The sequence below is a fragment of the Sceloporus occidentalis genome, unplaced genomic scaffold (assembly GCF_023333645.1).
Source record: "Sceloporus occidentalis isolate IW3139 unplaced genomic scaffold, rSceOcc1.0.p SCAF_6, whole genome shotgun sequence".
NCBI classification, from domain to species: domain Eukaryota; kingdom Metazoa; phylum Chordata; class Lepidosauria; order Squamata; family Phrynosomatidae; genus Sceloporus; species Sceloporus occidentalis.
Genome location: NW_028316986.1, coordinates 33,536,734 through 33,558,583, shown reverse-complemented (window position 1 = coordinate 33,558,583; position 21,850 = coordinate 33,536,734). Strand labels below are relative to the sequence as shown.

At 43.4% G+C, this 21,850-nt stretch overlaps 1 protein-coding gene across 1 annotated transcript in view; it reads right to left on the bottom strand.

Annotated features, from left to right (window-relative positions):
* Window positions 1-18,945, bottom strand: part of LOC149310592 (serine/threonine-protein phosphatase 2A 56 kDa regulatory subunit alpha isoform-like) — an 80,415-nt gene extending 61,470 nt beyond the window's left edge. The window contains exon 1 of the mRNA XM_089529262.1: window positions 17,588-18,945. Coding sequence (XP_089385388.1) covers window positions 17,588-17,768 — 181 coding nt within the window. The 5' untranslated portion in view covers window positions 17,769-18,945. The remainder of the gene's footprint in view (window positions 1-17,587) is intronic.
* Window positions 18,946-21,850: the final 2,905 nt, after the last annotated feature.

Genomic DNA, 21,850 nt, shown 5'->3' with positions numbered 1-21,850 from the left:
ATTACCATACCGGCACACTCTCTCAGCCTCAGAGGAAGGCAATGGCAACCTTCTGAACAAATCTGGCAAGAAAATCCCACGATAGCTTCACTGCTTGGGGTCATCGTAAGTAGAAAACATCGTGAGGGCACACAACATTAACACTCTGTTGCACTCCACATCAATTGCAAGGGGGCCTGAGAAACTGTTTCCCAATGTCATTTTCTGGAATCTACACTTTAGGTAGGCGCAGAACTATTGAACCTATTTGATTCTGAAACCAGAACTGAAGCCAGATTGAATTAAGTCTCAATAGTACTTGCAACTGCACCTGTCCTCTTCAGGACTGCCTCCCTTAAAAGAGTACAGTTGTCCCTCCATATTCACTAAGGTTAGGGGAACAAGACTCCCGTGAATATGGAAAAACTGCAAATAACAAAAACACTGTTTTTACCTGAGAGGACACCTCTTTAGGAATCTCTAGGTCCTCCAGGGCAACTGTGTGGTCAATGTCCAACATACACTGACCATAGAAGGGCACTGGAGTAGCTACAAATGGTCTTTCAGTGCAACTTTTAGTTAAAGTTGACCACAGAGTTGCACTGGAGGACCTAGAGATTCCTAGAGAGAACATATTAATGAAATCCGTGAATAATCAAATCCACAAATATCAAAGCCGCAATATATGGAGGGATGACTGTATTTGCAACTGGCTGGTCATTATCAGTGACCTTCCAATTTCTTTGGTAGCAACCACACTCCTGTCTCTTCCTTTAATACAGCTTTTCTCAAATAGTGGGGCGGGCCCTCTAGGGGGGGCGCAAGACTCCGTAAAGGGGGGCGCGAGGCTCTGTTATGCAGAGGTGTACTTATAACAATTTTATAGACAAATGATACTATTTACAGTCGCACGGTGGGGCGCGAAAGGTTTTCTTCTTCCTAGGGGGGGCATGACAGAAAATAATTGAGAAGCACTGCTTTAATAGCAGTCGCACCACTGCTCTTTAAGGGAAGCAGGCACGACTCCCTCACATAAAGAAAAAAATAGCACATCCTGAATCCACCTGGCCATATCTCTTCAGCTAGCTTTAATCAGTCATGAACACCAAGAATGACAAGAGCATTTGACTGGATATATTGCTGCAAGCACTTTATCCATGTCCTCAGGCCACATCAACCTTATCCAAACAACTGGAGCTAGGGGACTGCCAGTCAATTGTTACAGTGACACAAGCCTTAGTAACATCTGTGTTTGATTACTGTAACTTTCTACAGGCCTGCTTAGTATTTGGAAATTTCATTTGGTCCACAATTCTGTGGCCAGATAATTGGCTGGGGCAGATTAAAGGAAGCATATGACTTCCTTGTTACAGTAGTTTCACTAGCTACTAAGCTGTTTATAGGCAAAAAAAATGAGCTGGTTATGATAATTTTAATTAATAATTTGTTTTATTTATATACCGCTATTCCAAAGATCATAGCGGTGAACAGCAAGTAAGCTAATTAGCAAGTAAGCTAATTTGCCCCCAACAGTCTGGGTACTCATTTTAGCGACCTCGGAAGGATGCAAGCCTGAGTCGAGCTTGGGCCCTTTTGCTGGTCTTGAACTCGCAACCTTGTGGTTTCGAGTGAATGGCTGCAGTACAGGCATTTAACCACTGCGCCACCAGGGCTCCTTCTATATGATCTATATGACTTATAATAAGACCAAGTCTGCCTGAACATTAAGATCTTGAGTTGGTCCTGCCATCATCAGAGATACGCTTGGTGGGAATACAACAGAGGGCTTTCTTAATAAACATTCCCATACTCCGGGATTTTCTCACAAGGGAGGTTAGGCTGGCCACCTTCTGTTGTCATTCCACCAGGAGACAAACACTAAGGAGGTCTTTGGCATTGCTCCTGGGTTCTACTAACAAGGTTAACTGCTTGGGTGCTGTAATCTATTTCTAAATGCTTTTATTTATGCTTTCGTTTGTTTAAAAGCATATTCATTTTGATTTAGAGACATACCCATGTTAGCATGGAATATCAGGATCCAAAGGAATCTTGTAGCACCTTTGAGACTAACTGTGAAAAAGGCGTTGTAGTATAAGATTTTGTAGACTTGGACTACTTCCTCAGATTGATAGAGTGAATGGAGTGATCATTTTGATTATTAGTGTTAGCAGTCTTGACACATTTTTTTCAAGGTTAATCAGTAGGAAATGAAATGACTGAATAAACACTACTGCAGGAACAAGAACAAATCACATACAACTGTCAGTACTGGGGTAAGGTAAGCTTCCTATAGTTCTGTATATACTGAATAATAATAATAATAATAATAATAATAATAGGATTTATTTATATACCGCCCAATCACTGGGAATCCAAGTGGTTTACAACAGAGGGGATAACAGACGGTTCCCTGCCCGCAGGCTTACAATCTAAAAGACATGACACAAAAGGAGAAGGGAATGGTGAGGGGGGGAGGGGATCAGGTCCAGTAGTTCTTCTCTCCTTCTGAGGCCTGGACCAAGGCAGATGGACCGGAGGGAGGGCTTGTCTTCTTCCAGGCAGGCCTGGTGGAGCTAGCCTGCCTCTCTCTCCCTCAAGATGTATAAGTCATATACTCATGTATATGTCTAGAAATTTTAGTAAAAAAATTGACCCCAAAAACCTAGGTCAGCTTATCCACAGGTCAATGTAAATACTTCACTTTAACTCTTATTAAGAAAGGAACCATCCCCTAGTGAAAGGCAAGATTGCAATCTGTCCTGGAAGCATTGACTTCCCGCTACTCTCTTTTCCATTCATCTTTTAGTGTGAGCCAAAACAGTTATGCTTGCCATAATTTTGTAGATTCTTTGGCATCATTTTCTTCATCATTTACATTCTTTGTTGCATGTCCCTAAGTTTTACTCCCGACTTATCCAAGGGTCATATCAAGATCCATAATTTTGCCCACAAATCCTGCCCTCAATTTATACAGGGGGTCAATTTATAGTCAAGTATATACAGTAGGCTGAAATACACAATTTGAAAATCTTTAGGTTTCTACTGTATTTCATTCTGCAGAGGAATAATATGGACAAGATCCTCAAATGCTGATGGAAGATGCGACGGTCAAGAGTGCCTGTTATCAGCTTCGGCTGATACGCCAGCTGCACCCTTTCCTGGAACAGGGTGACCTCGAAATTGTAGTACATGCGCTGGTAACTTCAAGACTTGATTTTTGTAATGCGCTCTACATGGGGCTACCCTTGTGCCTAGTCCGGAAACTCCAGTTGGTACAGAATATGGCAGCCAGGTTGGTCACAGGAACAGCAAGGAGTGACCATATAACACCAATATTGAAGTCACTCCACTGGCTGCCTATCAGTTTCCAGGCACAGTACAAGGTGTTGGTTATAACCTTTAAAGCCCTACATGGCTTGAGCCCAACTTATCTAAGGGATCACCTGCTTCCATATAATCCACCCCGTACACTCAGGTCCTCTGGGAGGAATTTATTACAGCCCTTAAAGACCAGGCTGACAGCGACCTCCCAGAGGACATTTTCTGCAGCCGCTCCCAACTTATGGAATGGCCTGCCAGACAAGATCCGTCAAATTACCAATCTAGAGAGCTTTAAAAAAGCCATTAAGACGGAGTTCTTCCGGCAACCCTTCCCAGAATAAAATACTCGGCCACAAATAAGACTTCCCATCTAGTGAATTCTGCCCATGATGATTATTATTTGGATTAGTTGGTTTTTAATATTTAGTTTTTAATTTTATACTGTTTAATCTTGTTTTAAGGGGGGCATTATATATATATGGATGTATTTTATCTTGTTGTATTTTTTGATTGCCTGGCAAAAAGCGGGATAGAAATAAATTTTTATTATTTAATTATTATTAAGATCAGAAGGAGAGAGAAAAGGGAGGCTAGTTTCCATCATCCTAAAATGATTTTAAATCATCCTGAACACAGAATATATTTACTGAGACTTTAATTTCTAAAGGGACAAGAAAAGATTGCTGCATAACATCTACCTTAGAGCCACAACTGTTTTTCAACTTTCCCCTTTAGAGCAGCAGCCTTGGTACACCTCAGAAAATTAACCCAAAGGATCAGGTCCCAAGACCTTTTCCTTGGCTTCCAGGACCATTTTCAGGCCTTTCCAGACACATAACTCCACTGATAAAATGCAGTTTAACATTACAGTTGGCCCTCCATTTTCATGGGTAATCCATTCCATACCCCCCCCCCGCAAAAATGGAGACTCGCCTATATTCATACCCCATTGAAAATAGAGGTTGCCCCTCCATAAATATTAAGACCTCAAGTCCACGAGAAAGGAGGGGTGACTGTACTGTTCCCTCTTTTTGTTTTGCCCCCCACCCAATAGGTAATGGATGAAATTGGAAGTAGATTTCTGATTTTAGTTTGTGGGGCTGATTTAACCTCCAGACCATGCCTGTACTACTCCAGAACAAACATTTAAGAGACACAAGGGTAGACAAGTGAAATGTAAATATGTTAAAGACAGAGTTGTAAAGGTTATAAAATGATACTCTTTGATAAAAGTTTAGCCATTGCAAAACTACAGTTAAAATCATGAGCTGACAATTACATCAGAATTATCTCCCTTGAGAGTAGAGCAAGTAGAAAACACTTCACTCAAAAACATTGTTGAATCCCATATTTGGATACTCAAGTCCTTAAACTGGAATGAACTCACCCACAATAACCTCTCTTAAACCTTTTTTTTCTTTTGGCATACTTTCAGTTCTTGTACTATAAAAAGCATACATTTATACTAAGACATCACTTCATTTAGAGCCTTTAGGGCTGAAGGGCAGGGTATAAATACCATAAATAAATAATAATTTAGAAACTAAGGGCTGAAACAGATAGCCCTAAAGGGGCAGCTTGATGCTGCCCTTTGATCACCAGACTGGGGCCGTGGCAACCACATGCTGCAGCCCTAATCCAGCGTTTTCAAGGCCAAAAAGAAGGGACAAAATTCCGCTCATTTTTTGCACCGGAAAAAAGCTCTCCTTTTCACCACTGCCACAGCTTTTTGGTGCTCTTGCAGCGTATGGAGTCTAAACGCCGTGCCGCCAGAGAACTGAAAAGCTACCCCTCATGTGGGCAGTGGGATGGCATGATGCCGGCTTTGGGGCGGCATTGGGGCATTCATCTGTCAGTATGCCATGCCTCCAAGCTGCCAAGAAATCGGCGTATTGTGCTGGTCTGTACCGGCACTAAAAGAAGTAAACCTATCTGAATTTAGTATTTTTAGTGTTCCTTTGCACTTCCAAACTTTGAGCAATATTTTCTCTGTGCTAGAAGAAGAGCCCTCCCTCCATTATAACTGTCATCCTTCGGACTGCGAGGGAGTGAACAGGCAGGCCCAGCTCCACCAGGGCTAGCCTGAAGAAAGGGAGCCCTCCCTCCATGATAACTGTCATCCTTCGGCCTGCAAGGGAGTGAACAGGCAGGCCCAGTTCCATCAGGGCTAGCCTGAAGAAAGAGAGCTCTCCCTCCAGTCCATCTGCCTTGGTCCAGGCCTCAGAGGGAGAGAATAACCACTGGACCTGATCCCCTTTTCCACCACCATTCCCTTCTCCTTTTGTGTCGTGTCTTTTAGATTGTAAGCCTGAGGGCAGGGAACCGTCTAATTAAAAATAATAATTGTAAGCTGCTCTGATAGCCTTTAGGGCTGAAGGGCAGGGTATAAACACCATATATAAATAACAATAGTTTAGCTGTATCCATTCCACAATAACCATACCTTAACTACAGCTGGCTACAGTGAGGATGCCAGAAGCCAAGAATGAATCATTCATAGCTTTGTAGAAAAAGTAACAGATTATTTAGTACAATGTGCCCGTGCCATGCGCAGAATCATTTTACGCAGATTCCAGCTTACATGGAAGCTGTGCGGGAAGAATAACAATGGTGTGTGTGCCCATTGTGCACATGCACTGCACCGCCACATTCACACAACCCATTATTTCCTATGGAGCTCTAGCATAGGCGGATTTTCCCTTACACGGGAGGATCCAGAACAGATCCCCTGCATAAGGAGAGAGCGCACTGTAATTCTTGTATTTTCAAGGATTTTTTTCTCAAACACACAAAAGCAAAACTATTTTTAAGTAATCCATCCCACCGAGAGTCACATTGTCTTGAGACTAGATAATGTTTTAAAAGCTGCATTTCATAGAATCGTAGAGTTGGAAGAGACCACAAGGGCCATCCAGTCCAACCCCCTGCCTGGCATTTGATAATTTTCAAAAATAATATTTGTTTCATCAATACCCAAATCCAATATACCGAGGAGGGGGAAGTGGTAAAATACTTTGTATGATTAGGCCTAATTAAAAAGATGCTGTCGGGAAGAGCTTATTAGGAAAAGATATTGGTTACTATCACAGCTGCTCAGAAAAGTCCTCTTGAAATCATAAGTCACAAATCTTAAGCAAATAAAGGTTTGGTTTAATAAAAATACAGTTAAGACTATCAACATATTTTTCTCACTCTCTTTTTCAAATCATGTGTCTATATGCAAAGAAGATTGTATCCCCAAGATTCTTGGGACAGTAAAATTTGCAGTAGGTGGCCCCCATTGCCACTGTGAAGCTGTCCAACACAACTGCTGTGCCTGTGGAGTCACTATTTACATTGAGGCAGCATACAAAGTTGCACTGTCTTTAAAATCATTTGTTGAACCTAATTTCCAATCTGCCTATCTGTCCCTTTCGGCACTAACCCAACATAGGAGCTAACTGCTACAAGTCCACCTTTAGCCCAAGCAAACTTCTCCATAATGCCTTCCTTCTGGTTTTTCCAAACATTTGCTCCTGCCTTATTCTTCATTTCTCTTTGTTGTTAGCTGCCATCGAGTCAGCCCCGACTCATGGCGCCCCCATGGTTGAGACACCTCACAAACTTCCTATCCTCCATTTCTCTACTGAGTCACTGCAGACCCATGACTGTGACTCCTGTTTGAGTCCATCCATTTAGCATGCAGTCTTCCCCTCCTCCTTTTACCTTCCACCTTTCCTAACATTATTATTTCTTCTAGTGCTCCATGCCTTCTCAATTTGTGGCTAAAGTACTACAGCCTCAATTTTATGATCTTGGCTTCCAAGGAGAGTTCTGATTTGATCTGTTCAAGAACCCATTTGTTTGACTTTTTGGCTGTCCATGGTCTCTAAGCACTCTCCTCCAGCACCACATTTCAAACGCATTGATTTTCTCTTGCATTCGTACGATGGGAAATACAATCGTCTAGACAATTCTTACTTTAGTGCTCAGTTGTACATTTCTGTTCTTTAGGATCTCTTCTATTCCTTTCATAGTTGCCCTACCCATTCCCAGGCATCTTCCTATTTCTTGACTGCAGTCTCCACTTTGGTCAATGCTTTATCCAAGATATGGGAATTCTTTGTTTATTTCAATTTCCTCATTGTCCAGATTGAATTTACGCATTTCTTCTGTGGTCATTATTTTTGTTTTCATTATGTTCAGCATTAATCTTAAAAAACCCATTTTGATTGATCTGGATCCCTGCAACTCTCTGGAAACCAAAATCCTATCTCTATTGTTCAGAGTCAAGTCATATGGCTGTAGCCAAGCTCTTCAGATCTTACAACACAAACTGAAAACAGCAACCATAACTCTCTCTACTGAAATATGATGTATGGTTTTATAGTGTATTCACTTGAGCTTTGCTGTTATGTAACTGACCACTGCCCTTTGCCAATTCATTTTCTATCAGAATTTATGTAATTTTTCATATATAAAGCTGAGGTCTTTTGCAAACAGCCGACTTCCTAGGGAGCAATAACTGCACATTTGTTTATTCTAATGGAGTTAAATAGCAGGAATTACAGCTTTTTTATTTCATTAGCCATTTGCTAAATAATTTGATTCTCAAATGCAGAACAGGCAAAGCAAAACCCTAATTGTCAAAATGGGAATCCAATAGCAAGTAACTAAAAATGACATCAACAGAGTGACCCCCTTGTTACACTAACATTACCATGAGCAAGAGAACTGATATAAACATGCTATTCACACGGTTAAAATATTACTCATATATGTTTAACATATCTAGAGAGATCACTCCATAGTTCAAGCATATAAATCTCATAGGGGTGAAATACGCAAGCAAAAAAAAAGGCAGCTTCCAGACGCTTTAAGGTGGGGCAATTAGATGACGCACGAGGCAAAAGTGGTGGAAAGTGGAACAAAGCCAAACTCTGGGGCTAAAAATTGAAGCAAAAAGAAACCCCAATACGCCCACATAGCGTGGAAATTGGTCATCTTGTGCCTGCATATAAACAGCCTGGCACCAGTGTAGGGCTGCAGCAAAGCAAAAAAATGAAAGTGCAACAATTACAATGGATGTAATTAAAACATACACAGACTAGAGAGTCCAAACAGGGGGGCATGGGGTGAAGGAAGTTGCAGGGGGCATGTATGGGGGGGGGGGGGCTCCATGGTTTCACTCACACATCAAAGCACTGAAGCTCTGTACTGCTGGTGCATCACACATGCAACTGTATGGCTAATCATATGGCCAGGTATCCAATGGGATGGCATCTGGGCAAGACATGGAAGGTACTTTGAGGTTGCAGGCAGTGTGTTTATGTGAAGGTGCATATACATGGTAGAGAGGCAACAAAAAACAAACAAAAACAAGCAATGTGGCTTGATGCCATGCCATGCGGACTGGCTGTCTGTGGGTGTTGGGCCCGCCTTGGGAGTGGGGGGTGTGGACAGCAGGATTTCAACCTGCTTTCAGAAAACACAGGACCGAGCTGCTTTTTCTGCCCACTTGCTCCAGCCCATAGAGATTATCTCAGAATGAATTCCAAACAGAGGCCAGAGAATACCAATCAGATTCAGCCCAGTTTACAAGTACATCTCAAAAATGCAGATCATTTGTAAGATGGGGGAAACGAATGAAAATGACAGTGTGAGTGGACAAGTTGGGTGTTAAATGTGAAAAGGGATCAAAAAACGGAAGAAAAAAATTAATAAAAAATACTTTTGACAGGCATATATAAGAGAAGGAAAATATAAAACGAAAAATCTATCATTAGTTTTTTGTGGGTTTTCAGGCTATGTGGCCATGTTCTAGAAGATTTTCTTCCTGATGTTTCGCCAGCATCTGTGGCTGGCATCGGCCACATAGCCCGAAAAACCCACAAAAAACTATGGATGCCGGCCATGAAAGCCTTCGACTTCACATTGAAGAATCTATCATTTAGGCCAGCATGGTGTTTGTAATCGTCCAGATACTGTATAGTTGGACTATAACTTTCATCTGCCTTATATAGCACGGCCACACATTTCCACACAAGCCTTACCTACCACTACCACATGTTTCTTGTCCCTCACTTATATCCTCTGGATCAGCAAATTTCTCATATACTGGATCAACAAACTCTGGGTCATTATACTTTTGAAGTCAACATTTGCTCTTAACTGAAGGAAAGCTGAATCAAGAAAGTCCCTGCCACAACAAAATAACAAGCAGTTTCCAAAGAGTGATTAGATAGCAGTATAAACTTATAAACTGACACTGCCTGCTGCCATCTTATGACTATGTTTGTACCCATGCTACTGTTCTGTGACTGGTGGACCTCAGTCAATTTTCTGCTCCCTCAAGGGAGTGCTGAGAGCACAGAGTTTGGGAACTTTCTATAACAATTCCTTTCTAAGGAAAATTCTTTTGAAAGGCCCTCCCTGGATTTCCACTGCCCTGCTGTGGCCTCAGAGGGAGAGTAGAAGCAGGCACAGCTTCATCCTGCCTCAGCTCCAGCAGCAGATGAAAGAACAGACAATATCTGCTAGAGTTAATCTCCTCTCCCACTGCCATTCCCTTTTCCTTATGTTTTGTGTGTTATTTAGATTGTAAGCCAGAGGGCTGTCAAATTAACAATTTGTAAACTGTTCTGGAAGTCTTTGTGACTGAAGGGCAGGATATAAATAATCTGAATAAATAAACAAACAAACACGCTCTCTTTCAAGCACTCAGATTTTGGGAACTTGTCAACATTAGCATAGTAACAGTTTTCAGCGTTTTTCCTTAATGTTTAATTAATGTAAAGAAATGCATTCTACCCATATTTTAAAATATTCAGAAGCTCTATAAAAAGCTTTCCATCTGTCATATTAAGTGTGCCTTATCAAATTGTTTCCTAATCAAACATTTCAGCTCTAGTATGTCCAAGTACGGATAAAACATGTTTTGAGATATTATTATAGAATGTAAAACTGATATATTGGTTGGTTAGTTTTGTTTATTAAATACAAAATTAACAAAATCAAATCAAATCCAAACTGGATTGAGGCAGATGTGAATAGAGGTGAGCTTAGGAGCTGCTGCTAGATCTCAAGGTGGTTCAGGGTAGATCTGCAAAAATGTATGACTCCCACTAATTTAGCAATTGCAGCAACAAAATAATCTCCTCCCCAAAATATATTACTAAAATGAAGAAAACTGAGGAGTATGTTTGTATGAAAGAACAGAGTTTCAAGTTTAGCTCCAGCACAAGCTTCTGGATTTAGCATTCTTTGATTCAAAGTACAAATCTGCTGAATCAGGAAATAGCAAAAAACAAAACAAAAAGTGGATCTCCCAAACATATGGACTGCCCACCTCTGATTCAGAACTGAGGAAAGCTTCTAGAAATTGCACAGAATTAATTTAGAACTTCATTTCTGCCTCAGAAAAGTGTATCTTCTTCTTTCTGCCCCCACTTTCAACAAGACAGAAGACCTTCCAGCAGCAATGTTGCAGGTATGTAGAATAACACTCTAGAGCTATGCTAAGCAAACTACACTGTTACAGAACAACAATGGGGAATTTCTCCTTGTTCTAGCTTAGAAAGACAACAAATTCTCCACTTGATCTTACCCACTTACTAACTACCTGGCATTATACAAACAGCAAGATATACTCTCCACATATTTCTAAAATACTAGAATTACAAAAGAAAATCTATCCCCATAAAAAAAATCCACAAAGCATAACTATGTAACAGATGCACTGCAAGAGATGCAACATACAATGCCATACAATATATTCAGAGAAACACTGACACTGATGCTTGTCAGTAAAAGCACAGTATATCATCCAAATAAAAAAGAAGCATATCTGTCCCCCACCTCCACAGAGATACAAATACAAGTCATGGGAGGAAAGCCTATTGCAAGCTATCAAAACATCTCTGCTTGCACCAGCTTAATGTCACAGCTCCACACACAGAAACACATTGTCTGGATGAAGGATTAAACTCTTCTTAGCCTCCAAAGCCTGGGTCACAAAAAGCACACTGCTACTCTCATTCAGCACAATGCTTCCTTGAGGCTTGGTTTTTATTTAGTTGATCTGTATGAATCAAGCAAATACTCAAAATGACACTACTAAGAAAAAGATTATGACTGTAAAATGAGAGTAAGTGTACTTGTAAACTTAACATCACTGCAGTAAACCATAAAACACATGCACAAATTGCTTATTTTCTCAGTTGCACTGGCTCATAAGTCCCCATACACACACTACAAGGCAAACATCATGTGACCATAGAACAATAGGCAAACGCTGTCCAAGGACTTCTGTCATTTCCTGATTCCTCTAGTTGCTCAGGACTGCAAGAACAGGCAAAAATGTCAAGCAGCTGGAATTCCACAATACAACTCTGTTGGGTTACATCTGGTTTGGTGGATCATAAATTCTGCAGTCCTGTTTATAATACAAACAGGTTAAAACAACTCAGTAACATTTAAATGACTTGCTGTGATGTAGTACTAAAGATTTAAACCAGGAAGTCAGGGACAAGTTCTGCAGCATATGTGACATTGCCATTCCTCTGTGCAAAAGGTTATTAATGGGGAAGAGGGGAAACAGCAGAAATATCACTGTAACTCACCTGCTATCTTATCTACCTCATCTGATTGTAGTTTATTGTGGCATTAGAGCTCTCTTATAGAGAAGGCTAAATGCCTCCCAAAACTACAGTTCCCAGAATTCCCAAGCACTGAGCCTGGGCAGTTAAAGCAGTCTCAAACTGGATTCATTTCTCATTCCTTGAGTTCCTCAGCACATGCAGAAAACTGAAGAGAAAGGATATGCTTTCTCTTCTGCTAAGTTTGTGCCAAAGATAAAAGCAGCAGCTTGCTGCCTAGGTACATGTTCAGCAGGAAAGGAGAATAATTAACCCTTCCCTAAAGTTTCTATGAATTGTAAAGGCCACAGGTGAAAGAAAGGAAGATTTCAAAAATTTCAGTGGTGGCAGAACTAATCTTCTTTCCCACAGTTCAGAGAGAACATAAGAGAGTGGGCATTTGTCCAGAGTAAATGGAAATGGGACAGGGTAGTCACCATAGGAATGGGAACTTTATACTGGCAAATACACTGCCTTACTGTAACTTAAAGGGCTGTTAATTCTGTGATTTTCCATGGCACAATATGAATTTTCCTATTTTTTATTACAGCTATGTTTCAAAATTCAGTAGTAGTCCAACTTATGCAGAAATCTCTCCTCCCACTTGCAGACCCCAGATCCTTATGCCAATCTACTCCTAAACCTATGGAATAAATGCTGGAGGTGAGCAGATGGAGGGAGAACTGCACTAAGCCCATTCTGTTGTGAGATAGTTCTCCTGCTACAAGGTTAACTGATGTCACTAATTTCCCCCCATTATGGGCAATGTTGATGAAACTTGATGCTGTTTACATTAAATTGAGAAGTTATGGAGACTAAGCATTGAGATTGTCTCCTAAAATACCATCAGTATGAAACAATTTAGACTGAATATTTCATATGAAATGGTGAATAGTAACAATGTTTACAAAGTACACCTAAGTGTTTTTTAGGATTCTGAACTATAATTCAGTTATGAATTAGAGCTAGGGCTTCTTCGCTTAACAGCATGCCTATCTTTCTAATGTGTAAGGACTGAACATTTCCATCCCACTGTGTATACACACCATGGAAACATACAGAATGCCAGTCCAAGTCCATGTACATTTTCATAGTAAACACAGAGAAGAAAAACACAAAACAAGAATCTGACACATAAGTAGAAGCAGATAACACACTAAACTCATGTGTAGTTTCAACCGCTTATGCTACACCATGTGAAGCTACCCCAAACCCTCTTTTCCTCTGGACAATGAATACATGTGCACACTTGCACATATTCTTGCCATTACACTTCCTTTCCTCTGTGCAGAAAGACATTCCATCTTTTTTTTGTAATACTGTACAAACTGCAAGCTTTTGAAGCAAAACACTTGTTCACATATGCAGATAACACAATATTTAAATAAATCTGACCTTTGCTTTCAATTAGTTTTATTCACAATTCATGGTTTATTAAAAGAAACTATTGCAGAAACAGATCTAGAAGTTACAGAATCCTACCTGGCCTTTCAGTACTTGCTTTTCTAGAGGTTATCTGTGAATGTGTATGCCTTCTAGTCACAAACCCAGATTCCTTATTCCTATAACCTCTTTCTCCCTCATTCATCATTCCTTCCCTTCCAAGGACACAAACTCCAGAGGACAGAAAAAGCAGAAATAAAATAAAGCATAGAAGGAAACACTGGGACTACTCTTCAGCCTTTCTTTTCTGCCTTTTAAAGAATGTTTCCATTCAATAACTAGACAATACCTAAGAGTATCCACTACATATTTGAGCAGGCATGGGGAACTTTTGGCTCTTTGACTGTCTTAGACTACAATTGGAGAAGCCTGGAGAATAGAAGGTTAAGAGGTGATATGATAGCCCTGTTTAAATATCTGAAGGAGTGTCATACTGAGGATGGAGCAAGCTTGTTTTCTGCTGCCTCAGAGAATAGGACCTGGAACAATGGATGAAGCTACAGGAAAAGAGGTTCCACCTCAACATTAGAATGTCGTCTGATTGTCAGAGCTGTTCAACAGTGAAATATGCTGCCTTGGAGAATGGTGGAATCTCCTTCTTTGGAGGTTTTTAAACAGAGGCTAGATGGTCATCTGTTGAGGGTGCTTTGATTGTGAGTTCCTGCATGGCAGGAAATTGGACTGGATGGCCCTTGAGGTCTCTTCCAAGTCTATGATTTTATGAACTGACACAATCCCTTACCCTGGTTAAAATGGGGTGAGACTATAGTATTCCCTGCATAAAATTTGGCACATCTTTGCCTTAACATTGGTGCAGTACAGAACGCTCAAAAAGGGCGGCCTGCCAGTGCTTGTTTTTCCACTGGAGGGAAGCTTCAGCCGCCAAACCACAAAAAGTGGGTTCTTTTGAAGCCACGGTGGCGGCGTAACAAGTGCACCACTGGCGCACTCGTTATGCAAGTGCCACGCGGTGCCACGTGGACGTCACGCGGCACTTACATAACAATAGCAGCACCTGTGTATACAGGGCGCTGCCATTGTTCCACCCTCGTCACATGCGAGGGTTGCGGGACATGTGGGTGCTCTGCCCTCAGCCAACCTCTAGCACATGACGAGGGTGCCTAAAAGGCCCATATGTACTGGGACATATTTTCTTTAACTTCTAGTCTTACTATTATTATTATTATTAACCTTTATTTATAAAGCGCTGTAAATTTAGACAGTGCTGTACATACAATCTTTTTAATTAGACGGTTGCTAGTACTATACAGTGGTGCCAATGCTAGCAATATTGCTAGGATTTTAAAAACATTCTGTATAACACACACATGGTTCCTAAAATCATCATAAATAATAATGTACAAGTGGGAACTCCAACACTCTCTATTAAAAAGTTTCATTTTTGCAGCTTTCACATGCACACAGATACAAAAGAAGGGGAAAATATTTGCTCAGGAAACCCAATTGGAAAGAAAACCACTGTGACAAGAATTTTGTCATTTTTCAACCAGTATCTGCACATCTTGAAGGATACTGAGAAATTATTATGTACAGAAACATGTCTTTTTTTGTGCAAAACCCGTTTTTCTTTCACAAAAACATATTATTTGTTCAGATATGATGCTTGCACAAAACATGTGTTTCTGGAAACAATTGGGTTTTTTTTAAATGCAAAATATATTTAGTATGCAAGCATGGTTGGTTTGTTTGTTTGCCAAAAATGCCAAGTGTGTTTCTGTACACTTTGGAATATGCAAATACCAACAAAAAACCCATTTGTTTTTTCTTGCAGCTAGGAAAAAAATAATGAAAGCTCTCTATCCTTGCATGTCAGGACAAATATTCAGGACTGGCATCCATACCCCACGTAAAAATAGAGTCATATGTGGATGTTTTGACATCTCAAAACGAGTAGAAAAATTCTTAAATTCTAGGTAAGAAATCACAACTTTTCAGCTTTTATAAGCTTCACCACTGATTAATCTTAAACTGATGACCTACTGAAGTTCCACTTGTTACATTGGCAACTGCTAGAACAAAAAGCTTGGCTTTTAGAACTATGCCAACTGTTGCTTTGCAAACATCTGTGTATTTTGTATACACTGGGTCTTGTAAAAAAATCATGATGCTTAAACCTTACATGACAGTAACCTGTCTGTCTCACAAAGCACAACAATTACTATACATGAATTCCTGTACATATACAACACAAAAAGGCTATGGCTTCCTTTCACACTTTTAGACAGCAATTTCTCCACGTGTCCCAGTTCTCTACACACAGGAACCATGCAATTTCCTACCATCACTTCCATGTAGCAACTTGTAGAGGTATGCAGTAGCCCTCGGAAGTTTCATATCAAAGAGCAGCACGCTCCAGCAGTACCAAGAAATTGCAGAAGGCAAGGTTAAAAGTACATACACTAAAAAATAAATCAGTATTTTGTTTGTACAGATTAGAAAATTAGCAATGCTTGGAATTAGAGGGTAACATTAGGTACAAATGTCTACATTAATTTCATACTTTGAATGCCCAGAGGCTGAGGACAGTGGTCAAAGTATTTCAGTACTAATGAGCTAGGTGCCACAGACACTAAAATATGGTATATCTCACTAGCACAGAACAAGCGTCTTTTGCTCACTACAGTTCCTCCCTCCAAGACCACAGGCAGCAGTGCCACTTGAAATGTACGTTGGAATTTACTGTTCGGTAAGAGAGTTACTCCTATAATTGTATAGCCCTTTGGTAGGTCATAAAATATCCTGACAAGCTGCAAGCTCAGAAACAAGAAGGAAGAATTTCACAGAAAGACATAGTTGCTGGTTCAAGAGTTCTATAAGGTCTTTGGGGTTTAACTGATCATGTGAACACTCCTTAATTCCAGAAACAAACTTAACACGGTGGGGCAGATTTAAAGGGAAAGAGACTCTTTTCAAAAAGGCAGTTCAGAAAGGACAAGCAAGGCAGGCATGGGAGGGCCCTAGGCACAAGATCATAAGCCCAAGATCTTCAAAGCTACAGGAGGAGTGAGAAGTTATAAGAGTCTGTTGTAGACCTCATGCCAAATGCTTCCATCCCTCTGCAATGGACCTCAGGACTCTCTTTGCTCTCCCACACTGTCCATATATGACTATCCAGAGATGTTTTACAAATAAAGGGTAGAGAAAAGCAATGGGTGGACTGAATGACCCTTGCTTCTCTTGCCTCTCTATGCTTCTAAGTACTCAGGCAAGATGCCATAATCACAAGAAGCGCAAGATCCTCAGAAGAAAACAGTTAATTCCCCCCCCACACACACACACACACACACACACTGCCGGCTGCCAAACAAGTTGCTTGAATGTGAAGCTGTCATTGTTTCATGGAAGGCATGAAAACAAATAGGTGGGGAATAATGATAATAATAATAATGCTTATTTATATCCCACTTCCCCCCCAAAACTGGAACTGAAAGCAGCTTACAATAAAAGCACAGCATGAATAAAAATGTGCAAAAGTGACCATTAAGGCTGAGGAAAGTTTCAGGACAAGGTCCAAAAGACACTGCAGAAGTCATCCAGTTGGAGAGGCTTTAAGTGCCCTGGCTGAGTGGTAGGGAACCATGGGCATTGTAGTTTATTATGGCACCAGAGCTCTCTGACTGGGGCTGCATCCACACTGGAGACATAACCCAATCTGGCACCGCTTTAACTGCCCTGGGTCAAGGATATGGAATTCTGGGAGTTGGCGTTTGTTGTGGGGCCCAGAGAACTCTGCTCCACTTGGGCCACAACTAACTCCAGCTCCCAGAATTCCATAGCCCCGAGCCAGAAAAGAGTTAAAGCAGTGCCAAACCGGGTTATTTCTCCAGTCTGGATGCAGCCTGGGAAAGTTAAATGTCTCGCCAAACAAGTCCCCAGAATTCACTAGCACTAAGCCAAGGCAGTTAAAGCAGTCTCAACCCGGATTATTTCTGCAGTGTGTTTTGAACCATCATCTTAGCGCTGGAAGGGGCCACAAGGGCCACCTAGCCCAAGCCCCGGCGGAAGGCTGGCGGGGGCCCTCCAGCCTGACCCCTGCCATGCTTCGGGTGTTCTCAACTAAAATGCGCCTGGTTCTGGAGGGGAGGCGAGGAAGGGGCTGCAGCAGAGGAAGGGACACAGGGGCCCTGCCGCACAAGGAGAAGGAAGGTGCTGGAGGAAGCAGCGGGGAAGGAGCCCGAGGCGTGGGCGGCAGCAGCCCCAGCGGCTACCTTTGAGCTGGGGCAGGGCCAGGAGCTCCACGGGGCTGATCTGGCTCCGGAACTGGGAGGACCCCTGCGAGCGCTTCTGCTTCTGAGCCTTCCGCACCGAGCGCCGCGTGAAGCCGTCCACTTTCTCCGCCGCAGAGATCGACGCCGCCGTCGCCGCCGCCGTCGCCGCGGCCGCTGCCATGTCCGGGGGCGAAGGGCTCGCCGTCGCCGCCGCCGAGAGCCACTGGTCCCCCTGGAAGCATACACCCGCCCCGCCGGCAGAGGGAGGCCGAGGGCTCCAGCCGCGGCGGGGACAGAAGCCCCGGCGTTAAAACGGGGGCAGAAGGAGAGTCTTCATCCGAGGAGAGGCGCTTCCAGATCCAGCAGGGATTTGGCTTTTGTGGAGGGAGGGAGGGAGGGAGGCCCCCGAGGAAAGGGCGGCGGTCTCCCGGGAACAGATGGAATGGCAGCCCCCGAGAAGGAGGGCCCTTGGTCGGGTAAAAAACAGACACACTCCGGGAGAATAAGGGCGGAGGGCTTCCACAAGGCTGCTTCTCCCGAGGAGAGTGGGGCATCAAAAGGGGCCCCTGAAAGGAAGCCCTTCAATCCGAACTCCTGGAGGGAAGGGGAGGCCTCCCCGAGAAGGACGCCTCCCTCCTTCCTTCCTTCCCCCGAGAAACTGGGGCAGAAGAACTTAATGGTAGAGAGACCCAGGGCGCCAGGAAGGGTCCCCCGGAGTCCGCCTCTTTGGGGCTAAAAAGGGGGAGAGAGAGAGAGAGGAAAGTGGCGTCTTCTGGGGGAAGGAAGGATGGCGTCTAGCCCAACCCTCTCCCGGGAGAAAGGCTTCCTAAACGGGACCCGAGGCCTTCGGGGAAGGTAAAAACGGGGGCCTCCAAAGACCAAGTCTGAATCCAATGCCCTCCGAGCCGAAGCGGCGGAATAAAGCACCAACGGAGAGCGAGAGCGAGAGCGAGAGCAGGGGCTGCTCCTCTGGGTCCGGCGCCGGGAGAAAAGCGGGCTCCAAAGCGGGGAAAGATAAGGGCTTCCACCAAAAAGGCGAAGGAACGGAGTCTTCATCCAAGGCAAAGAAGGCGGCCCCAAAACCATCCGCCGCCGCCGCCTCCCTTCGGCCGCCCGCGAGCAGCCAACTTCCTGAGTCGGGCGAGATGGAGGAGGAGGGGGCTCTGCTGCTGCTGCCGCCGCCGGCCTCCCTCCCCTCAGCCGGGCTCGCTGCCGCCTGGGCTCCCCGGCATTTTGTCTCCTCCTCCTCCTTCCTCTCTTTCCTTCTCGAGGGAGATTAAAAAGGCGCCAAGGCTCCCTCCTCTGAAAGCAGCAGCGCCTGCTGAGAACTTGAAGCCTCCCTGGAAGGAAGGAAGGAAGGAAGGAAGGAAGGAGAAGGAAAAGCGAGACGAGAGACTGAAGCAGAGGGGGCGTGGCCACAGACAGAGAAGCCTCGCGCCGCGACGGTTAGGGCGACCGTTGGAGGAGAAATGACTGACAGCGCACAAGCAGCCAATCGGGGCAGAGATAGAGGGACTGGGGTGGAGATGAGGGAGCCACCGCGAGCTCGCTGCTTCTTTCCCTCCCTCACTCCCCCTTGCCCCGCCTGCGTTGGGACGGACACTGGCGTCGCCCAATAAGAATAAGGCTAATTGGGAAAGGAGGGAGGTGATTGGGTGGAGAGGGGCTTAAAGGGGCGGGGCGAGCTGGGATGTAGTTTGTGGTGGTGGCACACTAAAGCACTCTCTCTCTCTCTCTCTCTCTCTCTGGCAGAGGAGGCTGAATGTCCCGCGAAACTACAGTTCCCAGAATTCCCCCAGCATTGAGCCAGGGCCGGTTAAAAGCGGTCTCAGACCGGGTTGTTTCTGCAGTGTGTTTTGGAACCAAACCCGATGACTCCCGCAGTCAGGGATTTATCCTCGGCGTGGCTCTGGCTGCAGTGGCCCTGTTGCTGCTGCCAAATTACACCGCTTGATGATATCAGGATTCTGTGTGCTTTCTCTAAGACCAGGAGGCTAGAAACACTGCCATCGTTGCTGAGGCAGGCTTTGAAACTGCTCTGTCTGTGAGCCTCTTGGGTCCCTTTCTGGGAGAAAGGCGGCTCAGAGATTAATTAAAGAAACACAATATACCTCTATATATTCCTATGGCCGATGCTACGGGTTTTGCTGCTAGGACAGAAGAAGCCTCCCTTCTGCTTAGCAAAGGCATGCCATGTCGATCGCTTATTGGCTTTGTCCACACAGAAAGCAAACGTGGGTTGCGTCCACACTGCGGAAATAATGCAGTTTGACACCACTTTAACTGTCATGGCCGAATGCTGTGGAATTCGGGGACTTGTAGTTTTGACAGACATTCAGTCTTCTCTGTCGGGGAGCTTTCGTGCCACAAACGAGACACAAAACAAGACACTACGGTTCCCAGAATTCCATAGTATCCAGCCATGACAGTTAAAGCGGTGTCAAACTGGATTGTTTCTGCAGTGCCAACACAGCCATAGTCGTATTTCAGATTACAAATAGATCCCCATAGCATGCCACTTCTGCAAGCCGTCTATCGCATGTTACACTCCAGTGTAGAGCTTACATTTGGACGCCAGTTTCAGGTGACCTTAAAACATAATCATCGTTAGTTGACAGTGAGCACAGTCCAGATGTAAGCCATTGCCGCCTTCCTTTACTTTCATGAAAAATGATCATTTTCTTCCCGTGACGATAAGAGCCAGTTTACTCCACTGATGCCCTTGGGATTACATCAGAGGCCATAATTGACTAAGGTTTCCTCATGCCTTTGGGGCTTTTCGTTTTATACTCAAATTAGGTTTAGGATTTGTTGCTATTTGCCTTTGAGTCAACCTCAACCCACAGTGACCCTATGTATGAGAGACCTCCAAGTCTCCCTGTCCTCAGCCTTCTTGCTCAGCTCCTGCAGATTCATAGCCATGGCTTCTTTGACTGAGGGCCCAAACAGACAGGGCAAAATAAAGCTGCTTCGGGTCACTTTGGAGGTATGTTGGTTAAATGATGCATGCCTTAGGACTGGAGCATGGCTTTGGCGCGGCTTCCAGCGTCTTAGGACGCATGCATTATTTAACCAGCATACCTCCAAAGTGACCCGAAGCGAAGCAGCTTTATTTTGGCCTGTCTGTTTGGACCCTCAGTCTCCATTTGGAATGCAGTCTTCCTCTTTTCCTTTTGCCTTCCACTTTTCCAAGCATTTATAGTCCTTTCTTCTCATGATTTGGCCAAAATACGACAACCTCAGTTTAGTCCTCTTTCTTCCAGGGAGAGTTCAGCTCTGATCTGCTCTAGGACCCATCCATTGGTCTTTTTAGCAGTCCGCCACATCTCAAATGAGTCTACTTTCTTGCTATCACCTTTCCTCATTGTCCAGCTCTCACGACCACACATAGAAATCGGAAATAAGATGGCATGGACAATCAGACCTCACCTGAAATACTGTGTCCAGTTCTAGGCACCACAATTAAAAAAGAAAATTGAGAAGCTAGAGCATATTCAGACAACCAAAATGGTGAAGAGTCTGGAAACCATCCCTTATGAGGAGAGACTTGGGGAGCTGGGTATGTTTAGCCTGGAGATGAGACGGTTAAGAGATGATATGATAGCCCTGTTTAAGTATTTGAAGGGATGTCATACTGAAGGTGGAGCAAGATCATTTTCTGCTGCTCTAGAGAATAGGACCTGAAGCAATGGATTCAAACTACAGGAAAAGAGATTCCACCTCAACATTAGGAGGGACTTCCTGAGAGTAAGAGCTCTTCATTGTTGGAACCTACTCCCTTGGAGAGTGGTAGTATCCTTCTTTGGAAATTTTAAAACAGAGGCTGGATGACCATCTGTTGGGGGTGCTTTGATTGTGAGTTCCTGCATGACAGGGGTTGGACTGGATGGCCCTTGTAGTCTCTTCCAACTCTATGATTCTAGTATTCTAATCCCAATTTACATGGGATTTTTAATGATAGCAATCAAACAGGATATGCACAGTGTCCTCTACGACTGGAGCACCACAGATACATGATCTTTTGTGGTAGGGTATGTTTTGAAACCATTCTGTTCTTATACCATAGAATTCAGTCGCTCAAATCTAGCTCTGGTGAAAGCTATTGTCTGTCTCTGTGTTAGGTTCAGCCAAAAGTACTTTTCTAAACCAAATTTTTTATTATTATTATTTTTGGCTAACTAATTTAGAGACTTGAAACCGGCCAGGAAAGCTATGTCTGTTTGGGCACTGATATCAAAAACTTTTTTTGAATGTTTCCTGTGC